General features: G+C 32.8%; 2 protein-coding genes across 7 annotated transcripts; one reads left to right on the top strand and one right to left on the bottom strand.

Moving 5' to 3' along the window:
• Window positions 1–48: 48 nt before the first annotated feature.
• LOC142538220 (protein HESO1-like) lies at window positions 49–5,142 on the bottom strand. Of its 5 annotated transcripts, none has more exons than XM_075643585.1 (9): window positions 5,039–5,141; window positions 4,239–4,451; window positions 3,105–3,272; window positions 2,405–2,580; window positions 2,233–2,328; window positions 1,793–1,862; window positions 1,242–1,372; window positions 968–1,078; window positions 49–752 (listed from the first exon to the last, which is right to left on the bottom strand). In XM_075643585.1, the coding sequence occupies exons 2-9, from the start codon at window positions 4,375–4,377 to the stop codon at window positions 321–323; spliced, it is 1,323 nt and encodes a 440-aa protein (XP_075499700.1). In that variant the 5' UTR covers window positions 4,378–4,451; window positions 5,039–5,141; the 3' UTR covers window positions 49–320. The 5 variants fall into 5 exon arrangements, with proteins under 5 accessions (XP_075499700.1, XP_075499705.1, XP_075499709.1 ...); XM_075643590.1 differs by having other exon boundaries at window positions 3,105–3,269; XM_075643594.1 differs by lacking the exon at window positions 4,239–4,451 and having other exon boundaries at window positions 5,039–5,142.
• Window positions 5,143–12,146: 7,004 nt separating this feature from the next.
• Window positions 12,147–17,994, top strand: LOC142538209 (uncharacterized). Of its 2 annotated transcripts, XR_012818729.1 has the most exons (4): window positions 12,147–13,143; window positions 16,596–16,937; window positions 17,042–17,138; window positions 17,653–17,994. XR_012818729.1 is itself a non-coding variant. In XM_075643561.1 (3 exons), exons 1-3 carry the CDS (start codon window positions 12,331–12,333, stop codon window positions 17,752–17,754), a joined length of 1,458 nt encoding a protein of 485 aa, XP_075499676.1. In that variant the 5' UTR covers window positions 12,150–12,330; the 3' UTR covers window positions 17,755–17,994. The 2 variants fall into 2 exon arrangements, 1 of the variants encoding a protein (XP_075499676.1); XM_075643561.1 differs by having other exon boundaries at window positions 12,150–13,143; window positions 16,596–17,138.
• The last annotated feature ends 1,930 nt before the right edge of the window (window positions 17,995–19,924 follow it).

Genomic DNA, 19,924 nt, shown 5'->3' with positions numbered 1-19,924 from the left:
TAAAAAGATCAAAAAGTGATGCAGTTCAAAGAAAATCCAATGCCAAGAAACGGTAAAAGGAGAGCATAAATGCTAATTCAACATTCTCTTGATATTATATCAAGAATCATGTCTCTCTCGTTTCTTCGATCATGATTCACGACCAAAAGAATTGCATGTATATATGTCATGATTTTTCTTTGATGTTGGAGTCATTATCAAAAAGAAACCATCGCAAGTGCATGCCATAAGATCATGGTTTTACCTCCCATGAAATGAATTTGGGGACAGTTATTCACCCTCCATTCTGGCAATCGTATGGTTGTAAGCAAAAGATATGCTCAGCCATCAGAACCAGTTGGATCCATTTTACTCTCGGATCTTGGCCTCCATTTAACTTGTTGCCTTTGACTGGTTGATGCATGAGCAGGTCCATTTTTTTCCCCTCCGTTTTCCAACTTCAACCTTTGAAACTGTTTCTCTATTTTCAAGGGCCTTGGTGTTTGTTTCGGGTGCTGGTTGGGTCCACTTCTGACATGAGTTTGAACAGGGACTCTTGCTGCTGATTGTGGGATGACTGGATTAGGAGTACGCATTCTAGTCATCAACTGTAATACATGTGGCCCAACAAGAAATGAAACAAGTGTCGCTTGATTTTGATTGGGTGCGTAGAGCATTTCCTGAGTTCCCTGAATTGCTTCTAATATCTTTGTTAACTGGTTGCTGCTAACTGTCCGAGCTGTATTTGCTGGCTGTTCAAAGGGATCTTCAACCTGACCACCACCAACAATATCAAGTAAAAGGGGTGAGTGCGATTAAATTCTGTATGTTGATCTGGCACTAACAGGTCCATTTACCATAGCATGTGATCCCCTTTGATAGAACATATGCAGGGTAAACAAAAAATGCACCTTAAAAAGTTAACACGAGGATTATTGAATGACACAACACACACACAAAATGAGTGAGAGAGAGTGGGAGAGATTACAAATAATGCAAAGGTTTTTGGTAACCATCTCATGTTGCTGTCGATGAGCTCTAATTGTCCAGAATGTGGGCTAGTGCCATGCGTAGAAGCTCTTGAGCAAATGTCAAAAAACTGAAGGTGAAGACATAGAATCCGGGTTAATGTAACTGGAATAACTTTTATGTGTAACTACTGAGAGAAGCTTTTCAGTATGTCCACAACATTTTTGAAATACAATTTGGAAGTTTAACCGATAGGGATGGTGCTTAGGGAAATATATATCTAAAAGAATAACCTTTGCAAGGAAGGAAATGAAGAGATCTGACAATGAGCTTCGATTAATCAATCTTGACTTATCTGACTTAAGTCTGTTAATGTTCATGGCACAAACATCTTCTATTCTTTTTTCTGCAGCAGCCCTCACACCTGCAGGAAAAAGTAGCCAGACCATGAATCATAAATATAATTCATGGTGGATTAAAAAATCTCCCAAGTGTTCATATTCTGATAGCTTTGAATACAATCAACGCTGTCATAGATTTATTTAGAAGTATTCACACATATTATGCATCGATAATTCATCCATTTAGGATACAACGTAGTAAATTCTTCAAAGTATTGACATTTGATATTACAATGAGTTCTCCAAAAGAACAAGGTATATGAAGTCATCTTAATTTCTTTCTTTAATCAGATCAGAGTACATTGTCTTTCATTAAACTCTCAGACAACACAAAAGACAAAGAAAGAAAAAATTAGTGATGCTACAACAAGAAATATGCAAATATTCCAGAAAAACCATCTGTGCATGATGTTGCAAATTTTAGAACAAAAGTTCGATCTTACCAGTAAGGTGGTCGACCATATTTTCTGGATATATTTCTCTAAGTGGAGGCAATATTGCAGGTACCACAGTCTGCAAGATATTAGGAGGATGAACCAGAGTAACAAAAGCATATGGTTTAAAATATATAATTTGGAACAACAAAACAAATAATAACTAGCCGAAGTATATTGCTTGTGAAGAGAGTCATGAAAAGGTTGAATCTGACAGAAACTCTTGATTGAAGATCGAATACAATTTATGATCAGAAAAAAATTCCATGAGCTTTTCCACAATAATTTGATTTGAGATCAAGATTTTTCTATGAAGCTTTTCTTATGTTTCTATTTACTTTAATAAGTTTGAATTCATGTCAGCAATGGATGTCATATATTGGCTCAAAAACCCCAGAAAAAGCTTTCTTTTAACCATTTTTGAATGACATTATTCGGTCTAAAATTACCTGCAAATGGAAAATTATAAGCAGGCTGAGAGAATACGAGTTCAAAGTACCCGATTTTGAATCATTAATGCGATGAGCTTTGGCCCATTCCTTGACCTACACAAAGAGATTACTATTAATATTGTATCATGGTTTTCCAGAGCATGTTTGCCACTACAACACAGAAACTTGCCAGTAAAACCAGATCACGGAAGCGTCCGTCAATCTCGTTGACCCAGAATAAAAGTTTTGACTTCATTTGACCACTTAAGTTGTTAATTGAGATGTCACAGGAGATGTTGCAGCTTCCCACAAATTTCAATATGGGTACCCTAGCATTAGAGATAAATCGCAACCTCTGATATCCACCTGAAAGCAAATTAAGTGATGGATCAAAGAGGTACAATGATTTGTGCCCATTTGATGTCCTTGCTCTAACAAATTTTTTTGAAGTCACACTCTGGGAATCTTCTTGGTTAGGCTTATTGTCATAAGAACACAACTAGGATCCCGCAAGTTTTCAGTTTTTCTTTTCTTAAAACATAATTGTATTAAGATGTACAAGTTTGCATTGCCTGCTTTGAATTTCTTTGGTTCATAGTCAATAACTTCAAAAGAATTGCTCTTTTTTTGCCATCACCAACCACTTAAACTTCTAGTCGTAGATATCATCGTGCATCAAATGGAAGGAAGCAAATAAGTTGAGAAAACCGGTGAAAATAAAATTTCATAACAAAGAGGAAAAGATTCAAGTTTGTCATCGTGTAATATAAAATGGCACACTGAGAATCTTATTATGTTGCATTAACAAATGACCAGGATGGAACACATAGTCAAAAGCATAATACTCAAGGAGAGTGAAAAATTAGCTTTTTTCATCAGTAGCAGATTACCCCTCTTCCTCAAGGCTTTAAGCACATCTTCCAAAATAATTTGCTTTTGCTTTTTTCCCATGGATGAAATATAAGAACCATTTTGCAATTCTATGGATATATCCAAATCTCCCCATCTTGTGAAGAGATTAGACACAAAAGATCCATATGGTTCCACAGTTGCCCCTGCTGTGGCAAAATTGAACATAAACTGTGAGATGTGTCGCTAACCTACATATTTCCAAAGTTTCCAAAAGATCATAGAAAAAAGATGATAACTTTAAGTTTGGTTATTCAACTATCAAACAAAACTTCTTCAAGTTGATGACTTGGGGAGCTGAAGCATCTATCTCGCCTTCAAAATAGGCATACTTGTACTATATTGACAAAGTTCTATATCCGCTCGAGCTGATAAATAAGCATTCATCAATAACATTTAATTTCTACTTGTACACATCAAATGTGTACAAACTACTCTAGCCTGTCATATATAAAGTTATAGAAATGAAACATTCATATGCTGACCATATTGTCTAACAAGTTGATACAAGGAACCTAACATTATTTTATGAGCTCATAGATTGTTTGGTATAGTCCATGACTGCAGGATGAAGGAAAAACTAGTTACCTGACATTATCTGCTCCCAGGAAAGATACAAATTAAGCGTGGAAAAGACAATTTTGATTACAAAAACCAGCATATTCTAAGATCATTAAATAAAAGATGGATATTGGAAAAAAAAATCAAGTATGTTGAGCTTGCCGCTTGATCAAATTCTTGAAAGTAATTATATCCCTACATGAATATTCTTATAAAACTAAATGGCATTGAGAAAGATGGTCCATACTAAGGTTTTATTCACAAGGGACTGGGAAGTGTCCATGCCATAGTATGTTTGACAGAAGACGTGTCTTCAAATTGTACATGCAACAAAGCAATTGACTTAATAACAACTAGCATGACCACGTGTTCCATGTCCCAAGTCCAACACCACACCGAACATAGACCAATATTCCCTGGCTTGAGGTATAACATGCAAGGCTTAATTGCTTGGCTACTTTGTTATCTCTTTCACACAGTGTATGTCTACCATTAAACTTCAAGTGGTTGGGTAACAATAACCATTAAGAAGCATATGTCAAAGCATCAAATACCTCTTAGACTTTCCATGGGTTCAACTGCAGCTCGAAGCTCATTAATAATCTGAAATCTGACAGACCAATCCTGTCCCGAGGGATTGATCATGCGAAGAATATCCCTAAGAGTAAGCTCCAACAAGTTAAACCCATTCATTCTGAGGATGCTTCAGATTGACAACATGTTAAACTTTCAGCCGAGAAGAGGAGATCCCGAGGTCGGAAAATTGGCTGAATCAGGGACAAGAATAATAGCAATATCACAAATAACACTAGAAACAAAATGAATCTAATAACAAGAATTTTAAGAAAATGGAAACAAAGCCGAAAGCACAAAAGCTCAAACCAACAAAGTAAAATATTTAAGTAAAAAAGAAACATAATACTTTTATACCAAGAAATGCATCGCAATAATTTAAATCCAAGATTATAGCTAATATCAACTGTAGACACAATGAATTCCCTTACATCACTTAAGCAGGGATTGATTTCAACTCAGTTTACATTTTACATTGTCTATCATTCTTCATCCGTCAAAAAAGACCCATCAAATCAACGGAAGCAGATCCCATTTTCATTTAATGTTATAAAAACACTTCTTGTAGCCGTTTAAGCAAACACCATTAGTTTCATTACAAATTTTCCCTCGATTCATCCATGCAACAATGCAGGATGAAATAACCAGTCATTCCCCACGATAGAAAATTCAATCAGGCGTAATCCACAAACAAAACATATAAATCGCAAGCACAAAACCGACGCTATCGATAAGATAACACTCCAACACATCATTTAGAAAGAATCCCAAAAACCCCAACCTGCCAAAGTTGGGAAATTCATCGAAGGATTCACGGAGAAGGCATTGCCCGAGAACAAGGGTTTTTTTGTGAGCGGAGACGGTGAAATGTTTTATATGTAAAATTTACAGCAAAAGAGAGCTTTTAAATTTCAACTTTTGAGTCGAGAATGAGTACGGCGTCAAAGTTTCCAATCATTAATGCACACGTGTCTTGAACCAGAAATGATGATTCTTTTCATTTAATACATATATTTATCAGACGGATCGATCCGGATCCACTTCAATGTTGACCGGATTTTATGAGATGATCATTCATCTATAAAAAAAAAATTATTTTAAATATGAACATGATTAACTCGTCTCACAAATAAAAATCTATGAGACCGTTTTACAAAAATATAATTATTTAAATTAGATTTATAACTATTTTAAGTTTGGATCGGGTAAAATGGTTGGAAAAAAAAGATTTGATTTTTTCTAGGATCCAATCCAGTTCAGATTTAGTTCAATATTAGTTTCAGTATTGGTTTTAAAATGGGTCTACACTCTCAGTCCAATAAGTTCAATTCGGTTCAATCTATTATCTCAGAAGTTGGTGTAAGTTTCATTTCTCATCTTTACTTTAAAATTTATTTATTTTATATTTATAATAAGATTAATAATTGAATATATAATTTTTGACAAAAACTTATGTGAGACGATCTCCAGGTCGTATTTTGTGAGACATATATTTTTTTTGGGTCATTCATGAAAAAATATTACTATTTATTGTGAATATCGGTATGGTTGACCCGTCTCACAGATAAAGATTCGTGAGACCGTCTCACAAGAGACATACTCATAACTTTTTGATTAAAAATAAATTATTTTAGTTCTAAGCAATACCGTAAGATTCTGTTTATTTTTAAATTGAAAAGAAATATAAAGGAATAAATTATGAAATAAATTTAAAACTTAAAATTGTTAAAAAAATTCTAGATTTTTAAATATATTAAAAACTTTCATGCCCAAAAAATCTTAAAAAATTGAAATGTATATTTTTTATTATAAAATTTTATTTAGTTAAAGATACTGTTTATTTTTTAAACAAAAAAGAATTGTAAAAGGGCCATGTTGCGAATTAGTTAAAATAAATAAAAAAATATTGGATGGAATGTTATAATATTTTTCAGATGGAAAATACGCTCGAATTTCTAAATTATCTTTTCTTATTCCATAACCAAAACATGTAGGAGTCAAATGACGTATTGATCGTTCTTTATGAGAGATAATTATTGCATCTTGCATTAAAGATTATTCAAGTTTTATGTTTCTATCAAAAGATATTTATATTATATATATATATATATATCAAAAACATATATATATGTGTGTGCGCGCGCGCTTTTTTTTTTTTTGGTATAATTTTGATTTCATGGACACCCAATGATGGGTGCATATATAAGCACCGTTGGTGTGACGTTCATCTATTAGACATATAATTTTATTATATCCAATAGATGATCGTTACCTTAGTTGTAGTGACCCAACTCGGATCCATTGCTTACACTTGTTAAGCATGCAATTAAATAATTAGTTAAACATGATTATATAACTTAAACAACGGAAACACAAATATAAATCCCAAGGGAAAAAAATAGGTGGAATACAACCGGTAACTAGAACAAGATAAAAGCTTAATTTGTTATACAACCAAATCGAAACTAGTATCTTAAAACTGACAACATAAATAAATCGAAATAAAAATCTTTGAGTATTCGCTCAATCCTCCGCTAACCACACCCTGAACCACCAGCCTCGTCCAACCTGAGATTGCCTCGTCGAATGAGGTGCCCAAGATAAAACGAAGGACGTGAGCGACAAATCGCTCAGTACGTAAATATGAGTATACAAATCTATATGTGCATGCAAATGATGTGAACTTGGTAACTGGGTAAATGGTATGAGTCAGGGCAGAGTCCTAGCCATGCTAGGACTCAAAAACCAAGGGCTGGGAGGAGTCCTTCCTTACCAAGAAGGACTCCACCCGAAAGCAAGTAGGAGCAGCGCAGGTTTTGCTGGTGCAGGGAAGAAAGGAGCTCGGCCAGGGGGTTTGGGCTGGGCTAGGTTAGGTCTTTAGGGTCTTAAGAAGGTGCACAAGGGGCTGGTTCAAGGTCTGGAGCGGTTGGCTAGGTCCTAGCAACATAAAAGTAGAGTCCTAGTATAAGTGTGATTCTCGACCAAGCTGCATGAAATCTGGTGCAGGGCTTCGGGCGCGAGTTCAAGGGGCTAGGCTGGCCTGGGCTGGGTCTGGGCGTGGTCCATGGGAGGTTAGGGTCATGAAGAGTCAAGTGGTTAAGGGCTGGAGGAGTCCTAGACTAGGTAGGAGTCCTTTTGTTCATGGGAGGCTCACACACTCACGTACAGGATTTTGGGTCAAGTTTCAAGAAGGTTTTTGAGCGGGCCAGGGCTGGTTCTTTGGGCTAGACTTGGTAAGTAGGGTCCCTATGTGGGTTGGCTAGGTTTTGGCTCGAGATGGCTCGGGCGTGGCTCGAGTAAATTAGGAGATGACTCGGGGTGTTCGGTTATGTGTCAAAAACAAAAATTTAAGAACTAAAATTGAATCCATGGGTCCACGGGTGTGGCTCATGATTTGGAAGGGTAGAATAAATCTGAAAAATGCTATGTTTAAAATTTGGGATCAAAATAATGAGTTTTGGATTTATTCGGGATTTAATCGCCACGCGAAACGCTAATTAACGAGTTAATCGAAACGCCTAGTTTTAAGATTTATAAAATTAGAAAAAATTAGATTTAAGCTTAAATAATTATTAAAAGTCTAAGTTTTTAATTTGGAAATTTTATATTAAGGTTGGTTTAATTCGGGATTAAGACGCATTAATACGTCACATTTAAAAGATTAATTTAAAAGTTCTCGATTTAAGCTAAATAAAAATATGAAAAAATTCAAGTAGGCTTAAATAATTATTCGGGACATGTTAGAGTCAATGAAATTAATAAAAAGTCAAAAACGTGAAATTTTACGTCTAGGGGTAAAACGGTCATTTTACATCTAGAAATTAGTAAACGTCATGGCAGTGTCCTGAATGCTGTTTTATATGCTACTATGATTATTTTCAAAGATTATGGATGTTTATGAATTTTTATATGTTAATATGTCAATTTTAAATGTTTATGAATTTTTAAGCTTTTAATATGTTTATTTTTAATGTTTATGGATTTTTAATATGTTAAAATGTTATTCTAAATGTTTATAGATGTTTTTATGATTTAATATGTCAAAACGTTTATTTTAAATGTTATTTTAAATGTTTATTTTAAAACGTTTATGTTTTTTTTTTATGATTTTTATATGTTAAAACCTTTATTTTAAATGTTCATGGATTTTTATGGTTTAATCTTTGACATTTAAAAGACGTGTTGCATGCTTGGTTTAAAAGAAAAACGATATTATATGCATGTTTTTATTAAGTGATGGAAATACGAAATGTTGAAGGACGTGAAGGGATTGTGACTAAATATGTTGGAAATATCGTGAGGGTTATGGTCCCAATGGGAGCCTGACGATCGTGTTTCCGTTGATACGAATACGATGATATGATTGGAGATGTCATGAGGGGAGAAGGCCCCAGAGGGAGCCCATTTATGGAAAAAGACCCCAGAGGAAGTCCCGACGATCGTATTTCCAATGACATGATATGTTAATACGTAAGGTCAATGCCCAGTTGACCGGTGAGAGTATTGCTGGTGTCCCCCGCCGCCCAGTACTGTGGTTACATGTAGATGAATCCATCACCCAATACGTTAAAGAATACGAGTCACAATCACGATCTGAATTCAACAAACACGAACATGAATAAGAATATGTTGACACGACTATGAATATGTTGATACGAATATGGATATGTTAATATAAATATGAATATGATGACATGGATATGTTGATATGAATATGGATACGAATATGAATATGTTTAAGTTTATATGAAAATGTGTATGAAAATGTTTATGCATAAGATTATGAAAACGTTTTTATGTATCACGAAAATGTTTACGAAAATGTTATGTTTTAAGTTTATGCATCTTCATGAAAACGATATTTTAAGTACAAGTATTTTTACTGTTATATGTTAATTGTATTACGTATTACTTGATATTAAGGATATGATGTGTTGAGTCTTTAGACTCACTAGGTGTGTATGATGCATGTGATTATGATAATAAGGTTATGGGAGGTCTTGATGGTTGACTTTGATGGATTGAAGGTGCACATAACCCGAGGACCGACGCTAGTTTTCCGCACTAGTTATGATTTATGATTTTAAGTGATGTTAAAGATATTTTTTTTACGACGATTTATTTATGAGTGGTTTTTGAGAGGTTATAGTATGTGCTATACTTTTCGAATAATGTTTTTGAGTTGATAAAATAGTTGGTTGTTTTACTTTTAAAATGGTTCCAAAACATTTTATGATTTGGTCGAATGCTATGTGAGGTTTGAAAAAAAAATAGTATGTTTTAAGAAAACGAGTAGCAGACGTCTCAGCTTACATGTCTTGCCTCCTACTAACGACTTTGGCCCCCATATAGATAAATTTATGTAGATCGAATCTACGATGGACATCTTTTGATGATGACGGTGTTCTCGAGAATATTATCTATGATGTTCTTGGTCATCAGCATTATCATCGCCTCAACGTCCACGACCTATGCTACCATTACTATTGCCATCATCAAAACCGGCCATCTGAAATGAGTAACGAACTATTAAATCCCAAAATCGCCACTATTATGTCCCAAAAATTGTATGCATGATTTGATACCATAAATGTAATGAATCAACCCGGATTCACTAATAACACTTGTTAAACATGTATTTAATTAATTAGTTAAATATAATTACACAACTTAAGGAGCAAAAACACAAACATAAATCCCGAAGGATAAAAACTGACGGAACACAATCGTTAACCAGAACAAGATAAAAGCTTAGTTTTTTATACAATTAAATCGAAATCATTGTCTTAAAACCAACAACATAAATAAATCGAAATAAACCTCCTTGGGTCTTCGCTCGCTCCTCAGATAATCATGACTTAAACAACCAGCCTCGTACAAGCTAAGACATGCCCCATCGAATGAGGTGTCAAATATAAAAATAAATACGTGAGCGACAAAACGCCTGATGTATAGATATGAGTATACAAACCTATAAGTGCATACAAATTACATGAACTGAGTAACTGGGTAAACGTAAAACATCATGCTTAGTCTAGGCGCCACGAGTGAGTAGAACCATTTGGGGTCAAATCTGCTGGGTAGCTCTACTCGCATCAAGATCGTGGATAGTAGGTATGCTAACCGCCGTAATTTCGGTCTTCGACATGACGATTGCTCCCGATGCTCGATCATATATCAGAAACATATGAGCGACCCTATTAGATACAAGATCAACATGATATATGTACATGAAACATATGTATAACACAAAAACATACACATCATGACAGATAAAACGCAACACATAAGAATGTACACTCGCTGGCTATCTCATTCTGTATTTAAATACATGTATAACTTGTCTAAGAATCCCTAAGCTCCGGTACTAAAAACCATAATCATTAAATCATGACACTAGGATCACCAACTGATCAAAACACTATCTAAACGTTTTTTCCTCAAGCATCCCATAATAAACATAAGATTTTAGGCAATGATATAATTATAACTGTTTGATAGCAAAGTGAGAACATCGTACAGTTTTCCACGTTTGTCAGACTTGTTCTCTTGTTCTCTCGCGACGGGGAGATGATTGTCTTCAAAGCATTTGTCTGAATTAGATTACCAATAATTAATTAAGCAAAAAATTTATCATGAAAACTTCCATCCATGAGTCAATTTTATGAGATATATATCTCATCATACTTGATTTATGAAATTTTTTATTTTTTTATACTAAAAATATTACTTTTTATTTTAAAATATGTATCTTATGAGATGATCTCACAAATCTTTATTCGTGAGATGAGTTAACTTTGCTCATATATACAATATAAAATAATATTTTTAACATAAAAAAATTATATTTTTCATAGGTGGGCAAAATAGAGTATCGGTATCACAAAATTGACTCGTGAAACTGTCTGACTTAAGTTTTTGTGTTTAATTTAAATATGATTCGAGTTGGCTCATCTTACAAAAGAGTAGGTCTCTTGTGATACGGTCTCACGAATTTTTATCTGTGAGACGGGTCAACCCTACCGATATTCACAATAAAAAGTAATATTCTTAGCATAAAAAGTAATATTTTTTCATGGATGACCCAAATAAAATATTTGTCTCACAAAATACGACCGATGAGACTGTTTGATACAAGTTTTTGTGCTTATAAAAATAGATCAATAAGATCTTCTCACTAAATACCCATTCATAACTTGTTATGTGAATGAATAATTACGTAACTTGACTTTTAGTATTCTACAGGAAAAACAAAAAAGTCATGCTTTTAAGTTTATGTTTTATTTTTAAATTTAATACTATTGAATAATCAACATGGTATGTCCGCTACCTCCAACTCCTTGCTAGGAGTATTACACACGTTTCCCAATCTCCCAATCCCAGGTTTCTCACTTCAAGTAAATATCACGCATTTTCAATTACCAATAAAATTTAGTTTATTTGTTTTTATATATATATAAAAAAAATTCTGAGGATAATTTTATATTTCGATTTTCGCCTTTTAATCTTTACAAAGAATTTATATAAAATATTTGTATATATAATTTGCTTAGTTAATAAGAAAATAACTCTACCTAGATTATTTTTGCTTATTTTTTTTAAGAAGATATGGATACAATAGCTTTTATGGAGATTAAGACGGAAAAATGACAATGGATTGAGATGAGAATTAGTTTGTCATTCACGTCTCCGACCCAATTTGTGTTTCTAGTCAATCTTAAAATTATCATCCCTATCACCGTCCCATTTCAAAAATTCACTGAGTCCACAAATAAATATTGTAATTATTAATTATTTTTGTTATTAATTCATCTTATTATTATTATTTTATTTTCTATAAAAGAATAATAATAAAATCATGGTTTTTTAATCCAAACACATACCCAAAAAAATGTGTGGGTGGCAGAAATTGGAATTTATTGCTTTGGGTCTCTTCAACTTTTTGTTGACCTGAAAACAAAACCTAGTACTGTTTATTTAATTCACACACACACAGTATATGAGGCGTCTCCATTTCCATAATTCTCTAACAGAAATCAATCAAATGCAACAGTGTTTCCTGTGAAGAAGAAAATGTACAAGACCCGAGATCATCCGGGTCAGGACCCGTTCAAGTGCTTGAAGCTCGCTTCGGCGGAGTGGAAGGCCTGTGATTTCTTAGCGGCGTCGTTTAAGGCCGCCGCCGTAGTCTTCTTAGTTGCCTCGATTTCCTTCGTTCTCTACTCCTCCTTCAACGGAACCAACCGGCCCGTTTACCTCCCCTACCCGGCCCGGTACATCGCCAGACTCGACTCCGACTTATTCCCCACAAACATCTCCCACATAGCCTTCGGGATCGGCGGGTCGGCCCGGACCTGGACGGACCGGCGGCACTACTCGGATATCTGGTATGAACCCAACACGACCCGCGGGTTCGTGTTCCTCGACGAGAGGAACACCCTCCCCAGTAACATCCCCTCCCGGGTCTCGTCGGATTGGACCCGGTTCAGGAGGACGGTCGGGTCTGAGTCGGCGGTGAGGATAGCGCGGGTGGTGGTGGATTTGTTCCGGGCGGGGCTGCCGGACGTGAGGTGGTTCGTTATGGGGGACGATGACACTGTGTTCTTCCCCGATAATTTGGTGTCGGTGCTGGGGAAATATGATCACCGCAGGATGGTGTACGTGGGCGGGAACTCGGAGAGCGTGGAGCAGAACGTGATGCATGCGTACGATATGGCGTTCGGTGGCGGAGGTTTCGCCATTAGTTATCCATTAGCGGCGGAGGTGGCGAGAGTAATGGACGGCTGTCTGGATAGGTACCATTATTTCTACGGCTCCGATCAGCGGGTCTGGGCCTGCGTTGGGGAACTCGGTGTACCGCTTACCATTGAACCAGGCTTCCACCAGGTATCTATCCTTCCACATAATTTATTTTGTACGATTTTGATTTTTGTGATTTCAAAATTATTATAAAATATTTTTTAAAAAATGATTTTATCATAATCTCTGAATTTTGTACAGAAATTATTTAACACAAGAAATTATTGTTCACAAAGTTAGTTTATATCTATATATTTTGTAGAGATTCCATTCGAGTTGGTTGGATCGAGTTGAAGCAATAGTATTATTCAAAAATTGTTCGATTCGAAACCAACCCGAATCCAAAAACTCTCAACTTGAACTCGAGTTCGAATCCGATTAACGTGATTTTGAATTTTTTTAAAAAAAATTCAAAGAAAATAATATTTTAATTTAAAAGACTGTAACAAAGTTTCTATTATATATATGAATTTGAAATATTTTTATTAAATCAAATAAATAATTGTTTAAAAAATAAAAAAGTTCGAAATAAATATTAAATTATAAAAATTTATGATATAAATATACAATAAATATTTTTTCAGACATATAATATATAAAAATGTAGGTAATATTTATTTATTAATTATTATTATTTTTTAAATGGAAATTTTCATATCAATACGGGTTGACTTCAACCCAACCCAACCCGATCATTTTTTTTCGGGTCAGCTATTGGGTCCAACTCGATCTGACTCGAACCCGAAAACTCCAAACACAAACCTGATTTTTTGGGTTGAGTCGTGTCGGGTATCAGTTTATATAGAAATTAATTATTTTGTTTAATTTTCTATTATATCAAATTTATGAATAGGTTATTTATTTAGTGAATGCACTTTGTGTGTTGAAGAAAATTTTGTTTACCTTGTGATTATTATTGATGATATGTGTAGTATAGATTGAAAAATTGAAGATTAATTAATATGTCCAGGGAAAAAAAAGAATTAAATTTATATTATTATTTATAAAAGTATTCTAATACATGCTCCGACGTTCTTTTAGTAATTTTCTCAAGGGTGGAAAGTTACTTAAATGTAAAAAAACATGGGGTATGACAATCGACGGGTTGTCTTTGTCTCGTGTCTTTTTTTGGGGAATTCAAAAATTGCTATTAATTCCATTTGACTTAATTGGAGATCTTGGTGTATTTATTATTTTGTAAATGGAATCATAATACCACTTACAAATATAAAATTATATGAACAATAAGATGAGTCGATTTAAGTCATATCTACAGTGAAAATGATATTTTTAACATAAAATTAATATTTTTCATAGGTTGACTCGGATTGGGTCGTATATATGTCTTACAAATGGCAAAAACTTGTGTGAGACGATCTCACGGGGTGTATTTTATGAGACAGATATCTTATTTGGGTCATCCATAAAAAAATATTAATTTTTATACTAAGAGTATTACTTTTATTGTGAATATTTGTAGGATTGATCCGTCTCACAGATAAAAATTCGTGAGATCGTCTCACAAAAGACCTACTCTTTACAAAATTAATTTGTAAGACAGTCTCATAGATTTTTATTTTTTATTTTTAAATTATATACCAATTACTTTTTAGTTTCTTTGTCGATAACCATGAATGATTTAGATCTTTTAACTTTTTTCGCGGTAAATGAGATTATATGTGTCTAAGGATAAATCTAATTAACCGATATTAATTTTTTTTTATCGTGTAGGTTAATATTTATTTTTTTACCAAAAATTACAACTGTGTAAGTATATCTAAAATCTTTTAGTCCGCAGTTAGACTACTTCAAAAGGTAAGTGCCAATTGGCCAACTCCACTCCCAATTAGGACAGTTTTTCCACACCCATACAACTAAATAAATTTGGCCCATTAACGTTATCGTGTGGTTTGAACTCGACAATTTTTAATATTAAATTACCTGTCACAAAATAAAAAAATCATGTATATATTACCAAAAATTATCTAATTCTGAACATGTAAAAAATATAAATAATAAGGATAGATAAAGGACAATTATACAAATTGAAAAGTTAATGTGTCACTAATCCAATTATATTACTACAAACTGTCAAATGTAAATTTCCATAAAAACAAATATACCATACCATCAATTCTCAATGATTCCCAAGTTTTTCTCTTGTTTCTTTCTTGTGGAAGTATTCTACTATCTATTTTTAGTCCATTTACCACTGGCTAGCGGTTTATTTCATCTTACCCATGTGGGCATTGTCCCCCATGATAGGATGGATGGCCAAGATTTGTACATGCATATATTGGACCAACTTTTTTTTTGAAATTGTATGCGTGGCAAGATCATATCCGTTAAAATTGAAGTGAGGGTAGTACCCACATAGGTAGGATCCCATTAACCCTGGCTAGCTAGCTATTTAGTAGATTATTAAAGGAAAAAATATTATTAAGATATATTATTAAATTTTTTCTAAAAAAAATTTAATTTATTTTTTTCTAGAACGTAAATTTTCACTTATTTTGTATGATGTTTTTTGGTCCTTTTACTATTTGAATAAAAAAAATTAGTTTTTCAGTTCTTTATCCTTACTCAATTTTAGTAATTAATTTCGTATTTAACGAGCAAAATTAGTCTTGTAAATGATTCCGCATAATCAATTTTGTCTTTTATTTATTTATTTTTATATCAGAATTAATTCCATATCTATTTAAAAATAATAGGTTTTGATTATTTTTATTTATATTTATATCTGAAGTTATTAGATCAGTTTTATTTGGTTACGTGCAACAATTTTCTCTTTAACGACATAACTTGTAAAAGAGAATAACATATTTTTTATTGGCTGAACTTAATCAAATTTTTTTAGCATTTATATCATAGAAAAATTAATATTTGAACGTCATCAAAATGTTAACTTAAATTACTTTTTGCTAATAAATTAATGCATTCAATGGAAAGAGAAAATGAAAATTATTGGTTGTGAAAAGAACCTAATTTGGACAGTTTAATTTAATTTTTATGGCAATAAAAATAAGAATAAAGTGTTGAAAATTCTGACTTTGTTTAAATTTAAGGAACAGTTCTTTTACCTGAAAAAATTATAATTTTGGTTTTTTAACTTGCACATTTTTTATTTTTTTGTATGTTATAGGACAATTTATGGTTTACTCCACTAATTTGTATTTTTTTTTTCATTTTGGTTATTTTTCATCGGAGTGCTGACTCGGCACCGTAAAGAAAGGTTAATTAGATCCCCATAGGTAGGAGGAAATAAACCGGAAAGGAACGAGGTATCGCAGAAATTGCTGACTAGTTTGATGACAAGTCAACACTTCAATGTGAAAAGACAGAAATTGAAAAATTGCGCAAATTAGTGGATTGAGATCGTGAATTAAATAACAACAAGACCAAAAAAAAAAAACGTACGAGTTACATTTATAAAAATATAATTTTTCGAGTTTTGCCCATTGCTATTGTACAGAAGGTAAACAGTATGACTAAATATCAACTATATATCTAACATTTTTGTCACCCTCAATCTCCAGATTGACATCAGAGGCGACCCCTTTGGCCTCTTAGCAGCACACCCCTTGACACCTTTAGTTTCACTTCACCACCTCGACCACGTGAAGCCGTTGTTTCCGAACCAAACACAGTTGGATTCACTGAAAACCTTAATGAACGCATACCAAGCCGATCCCTCTCGTACATTGCAACAATGTATTTGCTACCTTCACAAGTATAAATGGTCAGTTTCAATCTCATGGGGATATACCATTCAAATATATCCAATGTTCTTGACTGTTAAAGATTTGGAGAGACCGTTGCTTACGTTCCAAACATGGAGGAGTAGCAGCGATGGGCCTTTCACGTTCAATACCAGAGCAGTGAGTTCCGACCCCTGTGAACAACCGGTTATTTTTTACTTGAACTCGGTTACAGTGGATGCGAATGGTAAGACTATAACTACTTATAAGAAGTTTGTGGTTAGGACACTGAAGAAATGTAGTTGGCAGTATGATCGAGCTGTGGCGATTGAGAGCATCATAGTATCTGCATCTAAAATGGACACTGAAGATTGGAAAAAGGTTGGTTCTGTTTTTCTCATGTCATTCTCCTTAAGTTCTTGCTCTGCTCTGCTCTGTCTGGATTCTTTGTTTGGTTTGATTTATGAATTTAATCAGGACAAAGATCCGATGAAGCGAAATTTGCTGCTATGTTTATGCTACACTATTCATGAATCTGAACATAATGAACCTGTATACATAAACAAATTGGTAGTTTGCCAACATCATTGTCATTTACTCCTCTTGGGTTCAAGTACCATATGGTGCATTCGTCTTCTTAGTTTCAAAAAACTGGTGTTTTTTACTAGCTCAAGAAAATAATGTCTTTTTTATCGTCTCTATCTTTGCCATCTCACATGCCATCAAGTAGATGTATACCAAGCTTCAGCCATTAAATTTGAACCCAATAATTTTCTTAGGACATCAGTGTTTTTATTGAAGTAGTTTAATGGGATTTGCTTATTTTTTAAAATATATATATACCCCGTGAGTCTCGGAGAGACTGATCGGTCTTATGATGTTGTCGGATCTGCAGAGACCACGAAGACAATGTTGTGAGATCAAAGAGAGTTCGATACATCAGACCATGAGGATTGAAGTCAGAAAATGTAAGCATTCGGAAAGTATTTCCATTTGAGGTTAGTTTTCCACTCTTCTAGGTAGTGTAAATAGCTCGAGTCGCGAGGTTAAATTACCACGCTTCTGTGCAGTGTAAATAGCTCGAGTCGAGCTAGAGTAGTGGTGTTATAGAGTGAGTCGATTGCAAAATGTGATATGATCGAAGTCCTCTCGAAGAAAATGAGGAAAATGCTATCAGATTTCTCCCTTAAAGGTTGATCAGATCTTTATGAAAATGAAATTCGGATGTTTCTTTTCACTACTGTTTGTATCCTTGTTCATATTCTCACATGTACGGTTTCAAGTGAAGTTCGATGCTACCAGGAGAGAGTGTCCAAGGGTCTAAACTTATTTGTGCATGTTTTTTACCATGGACCTAACAAGAACAAATAATGTTGGGTCATTCGAAGCAGAGTATGCTTAATCTTGAACATGAACAAACCATATTAAAAGCGTGGATCTTTTAATCTCGATCTTGAATTTACTATAATAATCATGTTTTAAATTACTATGACATTCTAATTATATTTAAAACATTATATTAAAAAATATTAATCTTCATAGTATTACACACATTTTATTATCCAAAATCATACAAACCAATCATACAAACCAATCGATGCGTGATGGTCAAAATTGTCATCACAATTTATACAAACCAATCGATACGTGATGGTCAAAATTGTCATCACAATTTGTATAAGAGTAGATATTCGTTAGACGGATTAACTCGGTTCATACATGCAGTTAAAAGTAATATTTTTGACATAAAAAATAATATTTTTTCATGGATCAGGTTGAATCAGATATATGTTTCACAAAATTGATACACGAGACGATTTTACGGGAGTTTTTGTATTTTTATTTATAAAAACAAAGTAGCAGTATTGCTCGCGTAGAAACTGAAGTAAGAGCAAAATTTAAAATCATGTCAAGGGGGGTAGATAAAAATATTAATGCTTGAATGAGGGATTCGAATTTAACTCTGGTATTACTAGTAATCCAGGTAAGTGCTTAATTGCATGCAAAGATTTCTCAACAAATTTTTTTTTAAAATAAATTTATATATGAATATTACCCTTACGATGATTTTTTAATTGAATAAATAAATTACAATATAATTAATATATATATAGTAGTTAGATGAGAGATTTATTAATTATTACAATCGAATCTCGAATGTTGATTATGATTAAAATTTAAAGTAACATATCATATATATATATATATATATATATATATATTACATAAACTAGTATTTCACTCGTGCGATACCCAAACTGTATTCCATGTATGATAAAATTAAAAATCAGATAATATAAAAATTTTGGCTATGCAATTAAAACGTAAACATTAACTGATTTAATAGTGACTAATACATTTAATATGTCAAAAAAATATTATTACAAAAAATGAAAAAAAATCCGTAAATCCTTAAAATATTATTTTCTAAGATTTTCAATGGTTAATTATGACTGAAATTTAAAGTAACATATCCTAAGTTTTTTTTATACATAAATTCATAAATATTAGTAAGGATAAACAAACATGTTAAGAAGTTAATTTTTTTTAAAAGATTAACAATTTTGAATATTATAGCTGTTGTGGGAGGCATAAATCAACTAAAATAATTTTAATTATATATATTTCCTTTAAATTAAAAAATATTTTAGTTCTTTTCCTTTAAAAAACTAAATATTTACCTTATGACTAAAAAAACTAAACGAGGAGCCCGGATTTTTTTTTTTACTTTTTTAACTCTAGTTTTTAATAATTGTCCAAATTTATATTATTTAAATGTTTTAAATCAAAAGGTTTGGATGTTATAATTTGCATGTATTAACACAATTAATAAGTTAATCCAAATATAAAAATATTAGAGAGAAAAAATTTAGCAAAATAATTTTAAAAAATGGTGCAAGTAATCCCATAACATATTTCCGAATTGTGGAAAAAAATTCAATTAACTTTTTATGTAGAAAATCTTATATAATATTGAATTTAACGTAAAATATATTGTATTGATTTAAATTTTAACAATAAATTGATTTAAATTTTAACAATTTAACGTAAAATATACTGTGTTGATTTAAATTTTAACAATTTAACGTAAAATATATTGTGTTAAATTGATTTAAATTTTAACAATAATTAACAATAATATAACAATAACAATAACAATAATAATA

This window comes from Primulina tabacum, chromosome 1, assembly GCF_025594145.1.
Source record: "Primulina tabacum isolate GXHZ01 chromosome 1, ASM2559414v2, whole genome shotgun sequence".
In the NCBI taxonomy this organism is placed as follows: Eukaryota; Viridiplantae; Streptophyta; class Magnoliopsida; order Lamiales; family Gesneriaceae; genus Primulina; species Primulina tabacum.
Note: the sequence above shows the minus strand (reverse complement) of the source record. Positions and strands in the feature narration are given on the sequence as shown.

Excerpts from the sequence above, each read along its gene's own strand:
- LOC142538220 (XM_075643585.1), bottom strand. The coding sequence starts at position 4,377 with ATGAATGGGTTTAACTTGTTGGAGCTTACTCTTAGGGATATTCTTCGC. Across the intron at positions 2,581-3,104 it reads TAAAGCCTTGAGGAAGAGGG|GTGGATATCAGAGGTTGCGA; the intron begins GTAATCTGCTAC and ends ATTTGCTTTCAG. Across the intron at positions 1,863-2,232 it reads TTATAATTTTCCATTTGCAG|ACTGTGGTACCTGCAATATT; the intron begins GTAATTTTAGAC and ends AATATCTTGCAG.
- LOC142538209 (XM_075643561.1), top strand. The coding sequence starts at position 12,331 with ATGTACAAGACCCGAGATCATCCGGGTCAGGACCCGTTCAAGTGCTTG. Across the intron at positions 13,144-16,595 it reads TTGAACCAGGCTTCCACCAG|ATTGACATCAGAGGCGACCC; the intron begins GTATCTATCCTT and ends CTCAATCTCCAG. Across the intron at positions 17,139-17,652 it reads ACACTGAAGATTGGAAAAAG|AGACCACGAAGACAATGTTG; the intron begins GTTGGTTCTGTT and ends TCGGATCTGCAG.